The sequence below is a fragment of the Podarcis pityusensis genome, assembly GCF_964106645.2.
Source record: "Podarcis pityusensis genome assembly, chromosome: 8".
Lineage (NCBI taxonomy): Eukaryota > Metazoa > Chordata > Lepidosauria > Squamata > Lacertidae > Podarcis > Podarcis pityusensis.
The window spans coordinates 78,449,747-78,468,654 of record NC_138033.1 but is presented as its reverse complement, the minus strand read 5'-3'; the positions used below and the strand labels follow the sequence as shown (position 1 = coordinate 78,468,654).

At 50.0% G+C, this 18,908-nt stretch overlaps 1 protein-coding gene across 5 annotated transcripts in view; it reads left to right on the top strand.

Annotated features, from left to right (window-relative positions):
• UBR4 (ubiquitin protein ligase E3 component n-recognin 4) overlaps window positions 1-18,908 on the top strand; it is a 145,675-nt gene that overhangs the window by 69,927 nt on the left and 56,840 nt on the right. For 4 of the 5 annotated variants that reach the window (XM_081017897.1, XM_081017895.1, XM_081017896.1 and 1 more), the window contains 13 exons: window positions 89-219; window positions 1,294-1,471; window positions 2,258-2,362; window positions 2,853-2,990; window positions 4,237-4,411; window positions 5,539-5,635; window positions 6,734-6,841; window positions 8,158-8,274; window positions 10,547-10,756; window positions 15,102-15,251; window positions 17,296-17,523; window positions 17,695-17,773; window positions 18,452-18,694. In XM_081017897.1, the coding sequence (XP_080874023.1) occupies window positions 89-219; window positions 1,294-1,471; window positions 2,258-2,362; window positions 2,853-2,990; window positions 4,237-4,411; window positions 5,539-5,635; window positions 6,734-6,841; window positions 8,158-8,274; window positions 10,547-10,756; window positions 15,102-15,251; window positions 17,296-17,523; window positions 17,695-17,773; window positions 18,452-18,694 (1,959 nt within the window). The remainder of the gene's footprint in view (window positions 1-88; window positions 220-1,293; window positions 1,472-2,257; window positions 2,363-2,852; window positions 2,991-4,236; window positions 4,412-5,538; window positions 5,636-6,733; window positions 6,842-8,157; window positions 8,275-10,546; window positions 10,757-15,101; window positions 15,252-17,295; window positions 17,524-17,694; window positions 17,774-18,451; window positions 18,695-18,908) is intronic. The other variant, XM_081017894.1, reaches the window with a different exon arrangement.

Sequence of the window (18,908 nt, the reverse complement as noted above, 5' to 3'; positions counted from 1 at the left end):
GCACAATGCAGCAAAGCATTGTGGGATTTCTATGTGTCCGTGCCAATGTGCATTATATACGAGGCTGACAACACCACTTCTGCCCCAGGAGATAAAGACGATTATGACGATGATGATGCGGAGGATAAGATGCAGAGCTCTGGGATCCCGAATGGCGAAGACATCCGGCAGGAGAGCCAGGAGCAAAGCGAGGTGGACCACGGGGACTTTGAGATGGTGGTGAGTCTCACCGGCTTCATTTCCAAAAGGGACTAGGTGGGTAGGCAATGTGATGCTGGACTTCAGCTCCCATCATTGACAACACCATTGGCTGTGCTGGTCGGGGTGGATGGGAGTTGTAGTCTCATCAACATCTAGAGAGCACTGCCTTGCCAACCCTCTAGACCAGACTGATGTGACCAGATGGATCGTAGGAGGAGGCAGTGGTGCATCAGTTAAGCACCAAAAATTGACCCTCCTTTAGGCTCAGCATCAAAGCTGTGTAGGCAGGGGATCAAGAATCTGTGGCCCTCCAGGGGTTGTTGGACTCCCAGCATCAGCCAGTATGATTCAATGTCAGGGATTAAGGGAGATGGGAGTCTAGCAGCCCCTGGAGGGCCACAGATGGCTTTCGTCTCTGCAGTAGAACCTCCTACCTTCTCTCTCTCTGCTTTAGAATTTCTGTAGGCTGCTTGAATGCATAACATCAGACATTTTGTTGATCTGGTTTTCTTAAAAATTTAGTTATTCATTGTTTAACAAGGGGATGGACATCAAAAAGCCAGTAGACTCTGTGCAAAAAACACTGGCCTTTTAAGGAAAACTATGTGTCCTGGCTGTACCTTGTAAGATATGTGTGTGTGTGTGTGTGTGTGTGTGTGTGTGTGTGTACTTGCCCAACAATTGGGTTCTGGAGGCTGCCCTGGCATCTATCTGTCTATCTAGCAAAGTGCAGAGGCAACATACCAGATGCTGTAGACAAATATCTGAAGGACAGCTCTCATGTAGAAGAAGCTGGAGCAGACTTACTCCCCGTTGGCTCCAGAAGGCAGGATTAAACATAGGACATGCTCAGAATGGGTTGCATCCTGCTAACTTCTATTCAACTTAAGCCCATGATGGAAATTAAAGTTTGCTGTGGCCATAAATTCCAGTGAGTTTGATTTGAGTAGGCCTAGCATTGGGTACTCTTTTGTGCATCTCATGTGCATTTTCAACAGTAATTAACCAGATGGTTATTTTACAGCGCTGCTTTGCAGTGTGCATTGGGCAGAGGGTGCTATGGCATCAACCCCACTTCTCTTTCTCCCCTAGTCCGAGTCGATGGTGTTGGAGACAGCAGAGAACGTGAACAATGGCAACCCCTCTCCTCTGGAAGCCCTCTTGGCTGGGGCTGAGGGGTTTCCTCCCATGCTGGACATCCCCCCAGATGCCGACGATGAGACGATGGTGGAGCTTGCCATTGCCCTGAGTCTGCAACAAGACCAGCAAGGTGAGAAGCACCTGCGGGGAGGCGGCATGGAGGGAGAGGGTCAGGTTGCCCCCAGTTCATTAAAGCTATGCTCTGCCTCCACTGTCAGAGGCAGTAACACTGAACACCACTTGCTGGGAATCAGAAGTGGGGAGAGCACTGCTATTGTACTCATGTCCTGCTTGTTGGTTTCCCTTTGTGGCATCTGGTTGGCCAGTGAGAGAGCAGGATGCTGGACTAGGTGGGCCACTGGCCTGATCTTGTAAGCTTTTATGTATGTGGCTTAGGATGTTCCCAGTTTGGTTTTGTAATTTTAATATTGAAATTTGTTTTATACAGTGGTACCTTGGGATGCAAACGGGATCCGTTCTGGAGCCCCGTTCGCATCCAGAAGCAAACATAACTAGCGACGGCACGTCTGCGCATGCGCGTGTCGCTTTTCGCTGCTTCTGCGCATGTGCATGGCGTCATTTTGAGTGTATGCGCGAGCGGCGAAACCCGGAAGTAATGCGCTCAACATGAAGCATATTCAGCCCGAGGTATGACTGTATTTGGTTGTGGATTGCTGCGAGCCCCTTTTTTTAAATCCGTGGGAAGAATTATAAATTTAATTAACCTTGTCACTTCCAAATTTACTGCCTGATGAAGGGTTATTTGGAGGTGACGTTTGGGGAAAGCAGCATTCTTCCTCGAGGCCAAAACATTTTCACTTGCTATGTGAATGCAGGCACATCTCTGGGCGTTTGCTTTTCTGGGGATGAGGATCTCCACCTTTTCAGAGGCATTTTTCTACCTTTCCTTGCACAGGAAGCAGCAGCAGTGCACTTGGCCTGCAGAGCTTGGGGCTGTCCGGCCAAGCCCCCAGCTCTTCCTCTCTCGACGCCGGGACGCTTTCGGACACGACGGCATCAGGTAACTGTTCACAGTGTAAAACTCCAAATGATACCTCCTGTTTCAGAGCGCAGGCAATATCACTTGGAATTCCGTATGTGCCTTTTAGCAGCTGGGGTGGTATAGACATGCAGCAGCCTTATATCAAGTCAAACCATCTTCCCATCTAGCCTGGAATCGCCTGCTCTTACAGGCAGCGACTCTCTGGGGTCTTTGGCAGAGATGGGTCTTTCCTGGTACCTGATAACCGCAAATGCCCTTGCCACAGAGTTACAGCCCCTGCGCATGTATCTATGCGCTTGTATCAAAAATAATAAATATCTCAACAATCTGCTAATTGATCAATCAAGACCACTTTTTGAAAGCCGTTTTTAAAAAATCCAGTTGATTATTCTGCAGCCATAATGTTTGAAATCTACTAAGAGCTTTAAAAATCCTTATCGCAAGCTTTGGTGTTGGAGTTGCTCAAAGACGGTGTTTTTACTTGTAACAGCCCTCCTTACTCTCTTAGCTCCAGCTTCTGACGACGAAGGGAGCACGGCAGCAACAGACGGGTCCACCTTGCGGACCTCCCCGGCTGACCACGGCGGCAGCGTGGGCTCCGAGAGCGGCGGCAGCGCGGTGGATTCGGTGGCCGGAGAGCACAGTGGTAATGCCCACAATTAACTTGGCTTGGGCCCTGTCCCTCCCTTCAGCTGGCAGCATATGATGGAATAAAGATAGGAACCCGGGAAGCTCTCTTAACACTGAGTCAGAGCATTGTTCCATCTAGCTTTTAGTTTTGTCGGCACTGACCGGCAGCGGCCCTCCAGGGTTTGGGGCAGGGCGCCTCTCTCACTGGAGATCCCAGTGGGGATTGAACCCGCATGCAAAGCAGATTCTCTTCCACTGAGCTAGGGGCCATTCCCTGATGCAATCCCTATGTTAGATGGAGTGCTTTCCTGATCCATTTTGAATGTGTTTACTTCATTTTAGAATTTTAATAGTTTTAACTAGAGGTGTTTTGTTTTGGTTTTGAAAAAATTGAATGCTCTGTTGTCACCTGCTCTGGGACCTTGTGGTGAAGGGCAGGTGAGGCATAAATAAATAAGCAACAGCTCTGCTGGATTGATCCGCCCAGTCCAGCGTCTTGTAACCAAAATGCCACTGGGGCAGCCCACCATACCCTCTTACAGGAGTTGCACTGGCTTCCAGCCACCTGCCAGCTTTCAAGTTTAGCTATTAACCTGTAACAGCCTTTGGCCAACCTGGTTCCCTCTTTAAATGTTTTGCACTACAACTCCCATCAGCCCCATCAGGGGACCAGGTTGGCCATAGTCTCACCTGTAAAGCTGTTAAGCAGCTTGGGCATAGGCTCCCTATTCTTCCTGTTGCCCAGCAGAGGAAGCCCTACTTCTCTGGAAGTTTCGTCAGTGGCCACTAGGGGGAGGACCTTTTCTTGCAGTGGTGCCTATACTGTGAAGCTGCCTCCTCTCTCAGCCTCTTATGAACATGGACAACATTGAGGCATCTCTTAAAAAACACATCAGTTCTTTGCTGGGAGTGGATCTTGGTGTGTGCCCCCCCCCCCCCGCCCCGATTTTAGCTCTGCCCTAGTGTTTCCAGTTGCCTTATCTTCCTGCCTGCGAAAGCTTTGTCTGTGTTGTTGGGTGCAACCCCTTTTTGCTGAATTGGAACATTGTACAAAGTCAGAGCTTGAGTCCCAGGGTACCAGGCAGGGAGTCCTTCCCAGCCCTCCCTGGAGATGGTGCCAGGGACTGAACCTGCGCCCTTCTGCATGCAGAATAGGCGCTCCACCGGTGAGCTGCGCTGCTCCCCCCCAGCAAATGTGCCTGTGTTTGGGGTCCCGGGAGTGCTTATCGCCTCTCCCCCTTGCCCTGCTCCTCTCTTTCCAGTGTCCGGCCGCAGCAGCGCCTACGGAGACACGACCGCCGAGGGCCACCCTGCTGGGCCAGGGAGCGTCAGCTCCAGCACGGGCGCCATCAGCACCACCACCGGGCAGCAGGAGGGCGAAGGGTCCGAAGGGGAAGGAGAAGGAGAGGCGGAAGGAGACGTCCACGCCAGCAACAGGCAAGGCCTCCCTCCTTTCTGGCTTATGGGGGAGTCTTGGGTTCCTGAGGCTGGAATGGGACACCCTGCCCTCACCCTGCTCCATGTGTTGAGGCATCTCTTCTCCCCCCACCCTCACCCCTGGCAGCGCATGCCGTTAAATAGATCCCTGCCAGATGAACCCACCATTAACCTAGAAACTGTTGTGAGATGCGAATGAGAGTCTATTCAGAAGCTGCACGTGATGTGAGCCAAAGGAAGTCTTGTATGTGTAGCGGGGAACCAGATCATCAGCTGGTCAGACTGGGAAACGGTCTCTCCCTCTCCCTAATGATGGAAACTGGCTCAGCAGCCCTTTAGAGATTGGTGGCGCCCACCCATTTTCCACGGTCGTTGACTGTGCTGCCCGTAGAGCTGATAAGGAGGCCGTCAGGTTGGGAAAGGCCTGTCCCAAAGCACAACAGTGACGTCCTTCCTCCCAGCTGCAGCAGCACCTGACATGCAAGAAAGCCATGCTCTCCTCCCATTTTTATGCGGGAAATGGGATACTTGTGGTCCCATTGAGCTTCCAGGATAAACGTTGCAAAACTGCAGTGTCCAATCAGGGAGACTCCCAAGGATTTGTGGGAAGTGGTGGCGGCAGCTCAGGATGCTGCCCTTTTGTTTTTATGGCCCGTGTCCTTCTGCAAGAAGCCTCCTCACCACCGCCTTTCTGGGAAAAGTTGTTGATGTGGGCAGTGAACCAGTTCCTGGTTTGTTTCTCACTAGTTTGCTGTTTTTTTTGGGGGGGGGGTTGTTACATTTGGCTCTTTGCCGGCATGTGAATACTGCACTCGTACCGCATTGCTCTTATTTGGATCAGGCTGATTTAAACCAGGGTTTCCCACACTTGGATCTCCAGCTGTTTTATGGACTACAGTTCCCATCATCCCTGACCACTGGTCCTGCTAACTAGGGATGATGGGAGTTGTAGTTGTAGAACAGCTGGAGCCCCACGTTTGGGAAACCCTGATTTAAATGACTTGAGTCTTTTCATTTGATTGGGTCCACCCTTGAGTTAAAACTGAGTTGCCTACAACCCTGTGTGATATTGCTTGGCCACACCTGCTGCTCTCAAATGCCTTCTCCTCTCCCCCTCTGATGTTCAGGCTGCACATGGTCCGTCTGATGCTGCTGGAGAGGCTGCTGCAGACCCTTCCCCAGCTGAGGAATGTGGGCGGGGTCCGTGCCATCCCTTACATGCAGGTAACGTACAAAGTAGTCTCCCTCGCTGTTCGGATGAGAGTCATTGCTTAGGAATCTTTGCCATATTCCCTGGGTGGGGAACATCAGGCCCTCCAAGACTCTCTGTCTGCCCTTGGGATCTCTCTAGGCAACACAGAGGCCCTGCCTTGAACCCTCCCGCGATGTGCTTGCCTGGCTGGAAACATGTCTTTGGACTTCAATCATGCCTTGTTTGCCTGGATGGGAGCATGCAGAAGCCTAGCCTATTATAGTCATTGCTGTGTCCACTCTTCCCTCTGGCCCTGCCCAGCATGTGTTCCTTAGAAGCTTTCCCAGAACTGAGTACCCCTGGCCTAGAACGTGGACTGTCCCATCATCTGCCAGGGGCCAGAAGGGGCTGCCCCCCATTAATAAAATACAGTCATACCTTGGGTTGAATACGCTTCGAGTTGAGCGTGTTCGAGTTGCGCTCCGCGGCAACCCAGAAGTAACAGAGCGTGATACTTCCAGGTTTCGCCGCTTGTGCATGTGCAGACGCCCAGAATGCGCAGATGCCCAAAATGATGTCATGCGCAGAAGCGGTGAAAAGAGGCGCGTGCGTGAGCAGACGTGCCTTCACTAGTTACGTTTGCTTCTAGATGCGAACGGGGCTCCGGAACGGATCCTGTTCGTATCTAGAGGTACCACTGTATAACAGTGCTTCCTTAGGGATACTGTAGTTTTCTCTGGTTACAACTGGCTGCCGGAGTTGCTTTACCATGTTGTTTGAAATGGAAAGTACAAATGAATTACATCGTTAACAGCCATTTTGAAACTGTGGTTTGTTCCAACCCCATTTGTAAACACTGGTTTGTTACTCACTACACAGCTAGTGTTAGATGCCACACTGCACTATGGTTAGCTCCAGGAAGAGAGAGAAAGGATTTGCAGAGGATAGGGTAGGGGACAAACCACAGCTGCGAGTTGGCAGCATCACTGTCTGTCTGAGGTTCTCAGCAGCTGTCCAGCGTGGATACCCAGCTTGTGTGCTCCCAAGAAATGTTAATAGCGGAAGAACCTCTGTCCCGGATGCCTTTGAGGTCCCCCTTCTTTGTGCCTTATGAGCTTCTCTGTGCCCAGGTGATCCTGATGCTTACAACAGACCTGGACGGCGATGACGAGAAGGACAAGGGTGCCCTGGATAACCTCCTTGCCCAGCTCATCGCAGAACTGTGCATGGATAAAAAGGTACAGGGAGCTGAGTTGCCCTCCTGATCTTGTTTTGGCCAGGAAGGAAGGCATATTGGGTTACTACTACTTCTTCTGGTTGAGGCAGGAAAACAGATCCTTTAGGAATTAGGCTATTGCCCCCATGAGCCTTTCTTTGAACACAGCTGCAATCGCCTTAGGCTGCCTGTGTGTTTTTTTGCTGCCCTATTATCTTACCAGTAGTGAGTTTTTGTATTGTTCTTCACAGCTGATGGGAGTGGAAGTCCAAAATATCAGGAGGTGTGAAGGCTTGTATAAAGTGGGACTGGGCTTCCCTCCCAGTAGCTGAGCAGGGAATGTAGCAGCACCACTCTCATCAGCAGGCGGTCCCAAGCAGAGTATTATGGCAATGTGGGTGTTGTTGTTTTTTTTTTTTGGGGGGGGGTGCCAAGCAACCTCCCATTCAGCCATCTCCTCCCTTCCCTTGAAGCTTTTTAAAGCACAGACAGCACAAAGCAGGCTTGACAACCTGAGTCGCCCATGCCTGGCTTCTTTGGGTGGTGTTGGAGGCCAGCTGGTTTTGGCCCATGGGGCAGGGTGCCTAACTACTAGGAGATCTTCTGCTTTGCAGCCATAAAGCTGGGATTTATTTGAAGACTTCCCCTCCCCACTTCCTCCCCCCCCCCGCAAAAAACCCATTGATGTAAGACGGTCACCTTTTTCTGAGCCGCAGAGTAGCCCCTCCACTAGTGAAACCATTTCAGGCCACTGACTGCATGGGCCACCACCAGCGCAGGGCAGCATCAAGTGGGCCTCCCTGCAGTGGAGGTGTGCGTATTGTGGACACAAGGCAGGATGTGAACCACCCTGATAATTTATGTGAACCACCCTGAGACCTTCGGGTATAGAAATTAAATAAATAATAAGAATAATAGATAATAATGTGTATGGGACAGTCAGCCTTTGGACCAAATTGATGGCTGTTTGATTGGAATCTCTGGTAGTGCCCCGAGATATGCACTGTGGAGGGATTTCACATAGCAAGCTGCCTTATACTGAGTCAGAACGTTGGCTCATGCAGCTCAGTATTGTCTACACTGACCGGCAGCAGCCCTCCAGGGTTTCGGGCAGGAGGCGTTCCCAGCCGTACCTGGAGATGCTGCCGGGCATTGAACCTGGCACATTCTGCCTGCAAAGCAAATTGTGGGGCAATTTGAGGCTTTCTGCATAATCTGTTTTATTTCACCCTGCAGTTCTTGAGATTTGGGCTGGATGGGGTGGGCTTGAGGTCTACTCCTGTGCATCTTCAGGGGCAACCAGTTCCTCTCACCTGCTCCCTTCCCCACCCTTCCCAGGACGTCTCCAAGAAAAACGAGCGCACTGCCCTGAACGAAGTCCACCTGGTGATCATGCGGCTGCTAAGCGTCTTCATGTCGCGAACGAAGTCAGGGTCCAAATCTTCCATTTGCGAGGTACCAAGTCCCTTCCGCAGTTCTGGTCTTGCAAAAGACTTTGTTACGTGAGGTTGGTAGAGGGAGAATGTCTGTGTGTGGCTGATAGAACGGCTGGACCACCTCCGGAGATCAGCTCCCAAGCTCCCTTTTGCCCTTGAAACCCCAGTTGGCAAAGAAGTGGTTAAAAGTGGGGATGGGGGACAGGGATTTGCAGATGTGATTATAGGGGAGCAGAGATGTTGCAGCACCAACGTTTCAAAGTCGCTAAGAGGATTCCATCCCTGTTTTGTTGTTAAAAGGTGCAGTAATAAGGCTTTTTTTCTTTTTTTCTGAAAAAGAGGGAGGAAAGCTGGGGGGCTTGGTGGGGGGAGAGCCGGCAAGCGTGCAGGCAGAGGGAAGAAGATTAATAACAAAAGCGTAGAGGTTAAAAACGGAGACCGAAGTGCGTCGGATTTTAATGAGCTTATGAGCTGTGGGGTTTGTTTGGATTTAACCAGAGTTTCTGTAATGGTTTTATTTACACTTGCGTTTTCGCCGGTCCTTGTTTTGCCTGTGGTTCATCTGACCCAACAAAAAGAGGTGGGCTATATATATATCTATTTAGTGCAAAAGTTTGCTGTTTAAGGACATGGGTGCAAGAGATTTCCCTTCTGCATACGGGAGGCTAAAACTCTCCTCGTCGAGGCCTTTACCTTCCTCCCACAACTGGCCAGATTCCAGAGAAATGGATCGGAATTCCAACTTCTTTTTTAAAAAAAGAAATTGTATGTGTGTGTGTGTCTGAGAAGTATCTCGCTCCTCCTCCTAATCCTCAGCTCATTGCCCTCTGGCATGTGTGTCGAGGGGAGATTAGACTTAAGAACTGATTGCCTTTTTTTTTTGTCCTCTCCTCCCCCCCCCATCCCTTTTGCTAAGCACTTGTTCAAAAGACACCCCCCCCCGCCCCTCTCCATAAACACATCATCAGTTGATGCTTTCTTTAAGAAATGATATCAATACATCACACCACCGAAACTTGAAATCTAGCTGTCAAGTCCTCAGCAGCTATGAAAGGAAGCCCCAGGTGTCTCCTGACCTGCTTCCATTTGAGCGATCCTAAGCCCCCATCCTAAGCCTGCTGAAATGAGTCTTCTCAAGCAGACGTATCTCTGTACTGGCAACCATCTGGTCTCTAACAATTTTCTGGATCCTCCAACATTTACTTTGTCCTAGTTTCCATTGTTTCTGTCCTACAACTTACTCTATTGTTGCTGTTTTTAACAAAGATACTACTTTCTGTCCAGCCCCTCTTCACTTCCCCCCGCTCTGAGCTACGGCCCTTGTGGGGAAAGGGTGGTCAGCCAAGACCAGAGGATGGGGTAGCCAATGTGGTGCCCTTCCAAGACATTGCTGGGTTCCCGTCATCCCTGACCATTGGCCATGCTTGCTGCTCGGGCTTCTGGGAGTTGTAGTCCAGCAAGTTCCGAAGGGGAACCCCATTAGGGTTGCGATGCATTCCTTGGGATCACCCTCACTTGGGAGGAAACAGTGATCTGCCAGGAACGATACCCCTGTTGGGAAGCTATCTGTGATCCGATCCCTCTTTTGGAAAGGGCTGCATGCAGAAGGTCCCACGTTCAAGCCTCGGCATCCCAAGGTAGGGCTAGCAGAGAAGCCTGGAGAGCCACTGCCAGTCAGTGAAGGCATGCCTTCAGTATAAAGGCAGCTTCCTAAGTTCCTAAGATAGTTAGGGAGCTGCTTTGTATGGAGTCAGGCCCTTGATCCATGCAGCCCAGCATGGTCTACAGAAGGGGTCAGCAACCTTTTTCTGCCGTGGGCCGGTCCACCGTCCCTCAGACCATGTGATGGGCCGGACTATATTTTGGGGGTGGGGGGTGGAAATGAATGAATTCCTATGCCCCACAAATAACCCAGAGATGCATTTTAAATAAAAGCACACATTCTACTCATGTAAAAACATGCTGATTCCCGGACCGTCCGCGGTCCCAATTGAGAAGGTGATTGGGCCGCATCTGGCCCCTGGGCCTTAGGTTACCTACCCCTGGTCTACACTGACTGGCAGAGGCTCTCCAGAATTTCAAGCAGAGACGACATTCCTGGCCCTGCCTGGAGATGTTGGCAATTGAAGCTGGGCTCTCAGTGGGCTGCACCACTGAGCTGCGGCCAGCTGTCAGTAATCAGACTGCTAGAGTAGGTTCACTCAACCCCAAATTTGTCACTCGGGTCTGCAAACACCTATGAGGAAATAAGCTGTGAAGGTTCAACTTTCCCTCTCTCTCTCTCTTCTCAGTCCTCTTCCCTGATCTCCAGTGCCACCGCAGCCGCCCTGCTGAGCTCTGGCGCGGTGGACTACTGCCTGCATGTCTTGAAATCCCTCCTGGAGTACTGGAAGAACCAACAGAATGACGAGGAGCCTGTGGCCACCAGCCAGCTGCTGAAACCTCACACCACCTCCTCCCCACCAGACATGAGCCCCTTTTTCCTGCGCCAGTATGTCAAGGTGAGTTGCGGATCGAACTGGTGGGTCCAGCACCAGCAGCCACTGCAGATTGGACACATCTGTCCAAGCCTGTCCCATTTCCACAGGGGAGCAGAATAAAGTCTTAACCGTGTTCCCGGGCATATTTTTCCCCAAGGAGAATTCTGGGGAATTCCACCCCCCACCTAAAAAAACACCAGGCAGAAAAATGGAAATCAAATACAGTGGTACCTCGGGTTACATACGCTTCAGGTTACAGAATCCGCTAACCCAGAAATATTACCTTGGGTTAAGAACTTTGCTTCAGGATAAGAACAGAAATTGTGCTCCGGCGGCGCGGCAGCAGCAGGAGGCCCCATTAGCTAAAGTGGTGCTTCAGGTTAAGAACAGTTTCAGGTTAAGAACAGATCTCCAGAACGAATAAAGTTCTTAACCTGAGGTACCACTGTAACTTAAATCTTCAACCCGACACCCTTTTATTTTATTTTTTTCTAACTGTTGCAACACTGTCAGTTGTACAGAAGCGGAAAGACGTACAATGACTGAATAGGTGTTTACGGTTTAAAATATACAAAAGCTGTTCGCTCGGTGCCGCGGGCCCAAACCTGTTGAGCTCCCTCCCAACTGAGATTTCACACACAGATGTGTTAAAAACCTGACTAAGACCTTCTTATTGGTGTTCAGAGTCCTAAGGAAGTGTGGGGAGCGTATTACCCGCAGTCCCCTGCCTTGTCCCAACATCCCCCCTCACACTGAATGGGTGTGGCATGGTCTTAAGGTGAGCTCTGAAGGAAGGGGGAGGCTTATTTCCAATAACTGACTGGCGAGGGCCCCTCCTGGCTCCCGGCAGCCCTTGTGAACGACGTGGATTTGCCGGCTTAGTTCCTCGGCCACTGCAGCCGCCGTGGTGCCTCCTTTTATACTCAGCGCCTGGTGGTGGAGCTTTAGTTTTTATTTCCTGCCCTGGCAAAGTATAATGGAATAAGCCGCATTAAACGTTAGGGTGCTCTTTGCTGGAAGAATAGAAGCTGTTGGGATTCTGAAGGCCTGTGGTGATGGTTGGTGCAGTTTTAAGCTCTTGCCTTTTCTTTCCGTTCTCTCAAAGGGGACCTGCTGTTTTCACATTACTCTTGTCAGTCAAGAGGTGTTCTTTTCTTTTTAAAAAAAAAAATTAGCCAGAGAAAGAGGCTGTGCTAAGGATTGAGGAGGATATAACGTGCAACAGCTCTCTTGATTACCCAGCGATGCCACGTTGAACACAGTTTAGAACTCTGATCCGCGGAGGTGGGCAGCAGATGTAAAACGAAGGGGTGGCTTCCTCCAGCTAACAGCTTAGTTCTGCCTTGAGAGATCTCTCTCCATTACCCATATTCGGACGAAAATATTATAGGGAAGGGAGAGTTGTGTACTCTCCCCACCAGCTCCCAGCTTGGGTACTTGATGTCTTGAGACTAGATTTGCCTTTGCTTCTTCTCAAGAGGTGAAGGATGTAAAGCAATTGTTTATTTGAAAGCAAGACAGTGATGGGAGGCAAAGTATCTATGCTCTGCCTCCACAATAATAATAATAATAATAATAATAATAATAATAATATATTATTTGTACCCTGCCCATCTGGCTGGGTTTCCCCAGCCCCTCTGGGCGGCTTCCAACAAAGATTAAAAATACATTAAAATGTCACACATTAAAAACTTCCCTGAACAGGGCTGCCTTCAGATGTCGTCTAAATGTCAGGTAGTTGTTTATCTCTTTGACATCTGGTGGGAGGGCGTTCCACAGGGCGGGCGCCACTACCGAGAAGGCCCTCTGCCTGGTTCCTTGTAGCTTTGCTTCTCGCAATGAAGGAACCGCCAGAAGGCCCTCGGAGCTGGACCTCAGTGTCTGGGCAGAACGATGGGGGTGGAGACACTCCTCCAGGGATACTGAGCCGAGGCCTTTTAGGGCTTTAAAGGTCAGCACCAACACTTTGATTTGTGCTCAGAAACGTACTGGGAGCCAATGTAGGTCTTCCAAGATGGGTGTTATGTGGTCTTGGCGGCCACCCCCAGTCACCAATCTCATCAGAAATAGTAATGCTTCTGAGTAACAGTTGCTGGAAACTACTGCAGGGGAGAGCGCTCTTGAGCTTGGGTCCTGCTTGTGATGACCACCAACTGCATGGCTTTAAAAGAGGATTATGCGAGTTCACGAAGGAGGGCAAGGCTACCTGCAGCTACTACCTACAGTGGCTACATTTTACCTCCACTGTCAGAGGCATCATGCCAGTTGCTGAAAATCACAGGCGAGAGCTCTTGTGCTTCTCAAGCCCACAAGCAGGCTACTGGCTGGCTATTGCAAGTAGAGGATGCTGGGCTAGATGAGCCATTGGCCTCTTGGGCTTGCCGATCAGAAGGTCGGCGGTTCGAATCCCTGCGACGGGGTGAGCTCCCATTGCTCTGTCCCAGCTCCTACCAACCTTCTTCTTGTTGTTGTTTAGTCGTGTCCGACTCTTCGTGACCCCATGGACCAGAGCATGCCAGGCACTTCTGTCTTCCACTGTCTCCCGCAGTTTAGTCAAACTCATACTGGTAGCTTCGAGAACACTATCCAGCCATCTTGTCCTCTGTCGTCCCCTTCTCCTTGTGCCCTCCATCTTTCCCAACATCAGGGTCTTTTCCAGGGAGTCTTCTCTTCTCATGAGGAAGCCAAAGTATTGGAGTCTCAGCTTCAGGATCTGTCCTTCCAGTGAGCACTCAGGGCTGATTTCCTTCAGAATGGATACGTTTGATCTTCTTGCAGTCCATGGGACTCTCAAGAGTCTCCTCCAGCACCAGAATTCAAAAGCATCAATTCTTTGGCGATCAGCCTTCTTTATGGTCCAGCTCTCACTTCCATCCTACCAACCTAGCAGTTCAAAATCATGCCAATGCAAGTAGATAAATAGGTACCACTGCGGCAGGAAGGTCAACGGCATTTGCATGCTTTCTGGTTTTGGTCACAGTGTCCTGTTGTGCCAGAAGCGGTCTAGTCATGCTGGCCACATGACCCGGAAAGCTGTATGTAGACAAACGCCAGCTCCTTCTCGGCCTGAAAGCGAGATGAGCGCCGCAACCCCATAGTCGCCTTCAAGTGGACTTAACCATCCAGGGGTCCTTTACCTTTTTTACCTTTACCAGCAGGGCTCTTCCTATGTTCTTACCAGTGCTTGGCTTTTGGTTTTGATTAAAGTTTCCAGGCTTTTTCAGTTGGTTGTCGCTTTTGGACGTGCATCACAAATGGACCAAAATTCAACCAAGGGGCTTCGTCAAAACTAACAGCGCTTCCGTGATTCACAGTTAGAAGCAGAAATGGGTTCAAAAGCAGCGTGCATCATAAAACCAGAAATCAAAATGTGCTTACATATCCAAGAGGTCACCTTTCAGTGCCGGCACCAGAACCTGCCGTCCGTGGGCAGCTGCAGATGCCCCCTGCAGATGGTCTGGCTTGGTACAAGGCAACTTCCCATGTCGGTTGGAGAAGACAGTATTACACTAAACGCATAGCTGTCAACTTACAGATTTGAAAATAAGGGGCCAGCAGCCTCGAAAATAAGGGATCAGCAGCCAAAATAAGGGATTTTAGTCAACCAGCTGAAATACGAAGTGAAAAGGGACCAGATAATTTGGGAGAGCAGCGCCGGTTTTTAGCCCTTCATTTCCAGAGGTTGCTGCTCAAGACACCAGCTGATGAAACACTGCAATTAAATAACTACAAGCAGCCACCACTTTTCGCACAAAACAAATTCCAAGCTACGAAGATGCTGCTGCAGTTCTGTATCTTTTCTCTCGTGCTCCATCTGCAACTCTCAGTTCCATCAGGCGGGGCGGGAGGAGGGGGGGGAAATAGCGCCCGAAGTAAACCCACAGATCAGACCATCTATGCTAGTCTACCACTACAAATCTATGGGAGAAGCGCTTGCGGTCTTTCCTCCGCTTTCCCCCTCTATGGTTAGCCCTTGGAACACCTGCCTGCACCTCCGCCTCCTCCTCCTCTCTCTGAACTGGTTTCTCTATGTTTGCCCTCGCTCTCCTCTCAAGGCTCCTCGGTCCCGGCGGGGAGGGGCTCCCGGGGGCCAAGGCTGGTGAGAGGAGGCCAGAGGGGCGGGGGCGGGCAGCCAAACAACACTGTTGGAGCTTCCCTCCTCCCTGGCCGGCAGGGAGGGAGGGAGAGGAGCTGCTTCCTTTGAAACCCGGGAAATTTAAGGGACATCATCAATAAGGGACAGCAGCGGGACACGACACTGGGATAAGGGAGTTTCCCGCCAAATAAGGGACGGTTGACAGCTATGCTAAGCGGCATGTGGCAGCTTCATAAATTCACTTCTGTTCCGAACGTTTCTCCCTTTCAGGGCCACGCCGCTGACGTCTTCGAAGCTTACACCCAACTCTTGACGGAGATGGTGCTGCGGTTGCCGTACCAAATCAAGAAGATCGCCGACACCAACTCCCGCATCCCGCCACCGGTCTTCGACCATTCCTGGTTCTACTTCCTCTCGGAGGTAGGTTGGCAGGAGATGGCAGGCCTGAGGTTGAATCCTTGGTGGAGGAAGCAGCCTTGAATGTTCACCTTCTGAGAACCACCTCTCAGCTACCCTTAGGATGCTGTCTCTTCCTCTGGCGTGTCCTCCTCATGTTGAGAGAGGTCATGTTTTGTAGCCTTATTAGAGTTCACCGATTGGGTCTGCGTGGCTCACGGATAGGAGGAAGGAAGTCAAATGACACCGAGGGGTGGTTCAGAGAAAGAGTTCTTTATTTCTGCAGCAGAAAGGCACTTGCGTGGTCAGTCCACAGCAAGTCCAAAGAAATGATAAATTTCATGCAGTATATATATCCTGCAGGCACCCTCTCCCTCCTTCCCCAGGAATCCAACCACGTCAGCCTATACATGCAGGTTGACATCACATATGTTCCTGCTCTGGTATTCTTAACCATAAAAGGGTGTACTTCTGACCATAAAAGGGTATTCCTTCCTGTACTTCTGACCATAAAAGGGTATTCCTGTTCCTACTCTTATCTTGGAGCAAGAGGTCACCAACTCCAAGAACACACTCTGGTGCTGTTCCCGGACTAGGTCTGTGTTTCAGGACGTAAGATAAGACTTAGACATGTCATCCCTACTCCACTGAAACAGCCAAGGTCATCCTTGCCGTCACGAACTGATAAAGGAGAGGGCTCTGAGCACTTGTTTATACAGCCGGGTTTTTGTTTATACATTGACTCAGAGCTCAAGTTAATGGATTTTAGCTAAGGAAAAATAGGGATTTTTGTGCCCGTTTCAAACTGCCTGCACAGTCAGTTTTGGGTTTGGGAAACCCATTCCTTCAGTTTGAGCCGGTGATCTGGAATGCAGACAGGTGCAAAAAGGGTTTCAGAAACCAAGTGCATTTCCGCTAGAAGATGCTGAGCTACAACTCAGATCAGCCCTCTCTGATCATGATAGCTCTGAGTGGAGCTGATGGGAGTTGGAGTCCGGCAAGTGTTGTGCCACCAGGTTGGAGAAAGCCTGGTCTGTGTTTATATGCTAAAAGCGGGGCTTGACTTCACTAAACATGATCCTCCTGTGAGGAAGTAAGTGCAGGTGCAGGTGCGGTGGGGTAGATTGGTGAGAGCAGGTTGTGTAAGAGAGCCTGCGTTGTGATGGTTAAGAATGTCTGAGTAGAACCTGAGAGACCAGGATTCAGATCTCCAATCAGGCATCAAGCTCCCTTTGGGCCATTCTAACCTACCTCTGCCGATAATGATGAATGGAGAGAAGGGAACCATGGACACCACCTGATTTCATATATATTAATTTCATGAAATGTATACATTGCTTGATTGTAAAAACTTCAAAAGTAGTTTTAAAAAAGTTTCTTGGCGTAAAGATGGTGTCTTCTTCTTCTTCTTCTTCTTCTTCTTCTTTAAATTTATATACCATCCTTCATCAAAAGATCTCCGGACAGTTCACAGGATAAAAACACAAGACAAAAACACAAATAAATAGTTTGTTGTTATTTATCAGATAAAATAATAATAATACAGTGGTACCTCGGGACGCGAACGGGATCTGTTCCGGAGCCCCATTCGCATCCCAAACGGAACGCAAGATGCGACGGCGTGTCTGCGCGGGTTGCGTTTCACCGCTTCCACGCATGCGTGTGACATCATTTGAGCGTCTGCGCATGTGCGAGTGGCCGCGGAGCGCAACTCGAACGCGCCCAACCCAAAGTACATTCAACTCGAGGTATGACTGTAATAGTAATAATAATCTAGCCAAATGAGAGTAAAGATGCTTTAGGTGATGCCTGTTTGCTTCCATTGGAAAGCAAGTTTCTAGTCCTCTGTGTTCCCCAGTAAGATGCTTGGATGGGAGGTCGATGAATTCTACAGGTGCTGGACTTCTCTGCTGTCTTATCAGCAGGCAGCACGGTGCTGTTACTGTTATTACAGAAGGGCCCTGAGAACCTCACTCTTCTCCTTGTGCCTGTGCAATTGCAGCACTTTCAACTATATAGGTTTTCTTACGGAAACACTGCACCCTTTTCTCTCCCCCCCCCCCCCCAGTACCTGATGATCCAGCAGACGCCCTTTGTGAGGCGCCAGGTCCGCAAGCTCCTGCTCTTCATCTGCGGCTCCAAGGAGAAGTACCGCCAGCTGCGCGACCTGCACACACTAGATTCCCACGTCCGGGGGATCAAGAAGCTGCTAGAGGAGCAAGGGATCTTCCTGAGGGCCAGCGTGGTCACGGCCAGCTCGGGATCTGCTCTGCAGTACGACACACTGATCAATTTGGTAAGGAAGCCTGCGCATGTCCTTTTGAGCTTGGATCAATGCAAAGGCCCAGTAGAGCAGAGGTGCAAAGCCAGAGCAGTGAGTCATGCAGAGACACAGCAGAAGACCCCCCTCCCTCCCTGGTTATGGTGTGCAGCTGTCATAAAAGAGCTTCCTTCTGTGCCGCTTTAGATGGAGCATTTGAAAGCCTGTGCGGAAATCGCCACCCAGCGGACAGTGAACTGGCAGAAGTTCTGCATCAAGGATGACTGTGAGTTGGTTTCCTGTGAGGGTGTGGGGTAGCAGAAGGCGATTTGGGTGGAATTGTGGGGTGGGGATGAGGATGGTAGTGCTGGAAAAGACCTACCAATCTAATCAACTGGATTCCTCCCCTTTTGAATAGTGAGAATTGATTGAAGAGGAAGTAAGGCTGAGATTTTTTAAAAAAATTCTTTCATAAAATTTATACAGTGCTTGATTGTAAAAAAACAAAAACAAAACCTGAAGCAGTTTACAAAACAGATAAAACAATTGGATTATCAGTAAGCAGTAAGAATAAGTTAAGACTTTTGAAAATAACAACAGAATAGAATAAAATCACGTCACTAAATATCTGGGTAGGCTTTGTTTTTAGTTTTAGACGTATCAGGGAGAATCGCAGAGGGTCTTAGTCTTGCAGGAGGCGATGATCTCTGCTGCCTGCTTGCCACCCAACAGACAAATCTACTGTCTGAAGAATATGCCACCCCCTTATCCCAAGTTTTTGTTCTCTTTGCCAATGAGGTCTAGAAACTTGTTCTGCGGCGAAAGTGAATGGGTTGGTACTCAAAGCTCCCGTGAGCCCATTCAGCTAGATTTTGCTGCCTGTTTTCTTTTTAAAAGGGAGCTCTGATAGGGAAAGCCGAGAGGCCTTGTTTGTTGAGACAGTCCCTTTTTCTTCCTCCTCTAGCCGTCCTCTACTTCCTCCTGCAAGTCAGCTTCCTGGTCGACGAGGGCGTGTCCCCCGTCCTGCTGCAGCTCCTTTCCTGTGCCCTGTGCGGCAGCAAAGTCCTCTCGGCGGCATCTTCCTCCGGATCATCCGGTGCGTCAACCTCGACGCCTGCGGGCTCCGGGACCTCTGGGCAGCCAGCCGGGCAGAGCAAATCCTCCACCAAGAAGAGCAAGAAGGAAGAGAAAGAGAAAGACCGAGAGGGTGAGAGGAGTTGTGTGATGGAGACTGCCAGATGCTGTGCGGTGGTTGCTCGTGAGTAACCAGGCAGGACTCCGACCTGTTTTTTACAGGTTTTATTCTGCAAACTATTTACAGTGCAGATACACAAGTTTCATGTCCGTCTTAGTCGCTTGCAGAATCCGGGAGTAGCCTCTTCCGGCTTTCCCCCCAACATAAGAACTTTGTTGTTGTTGTT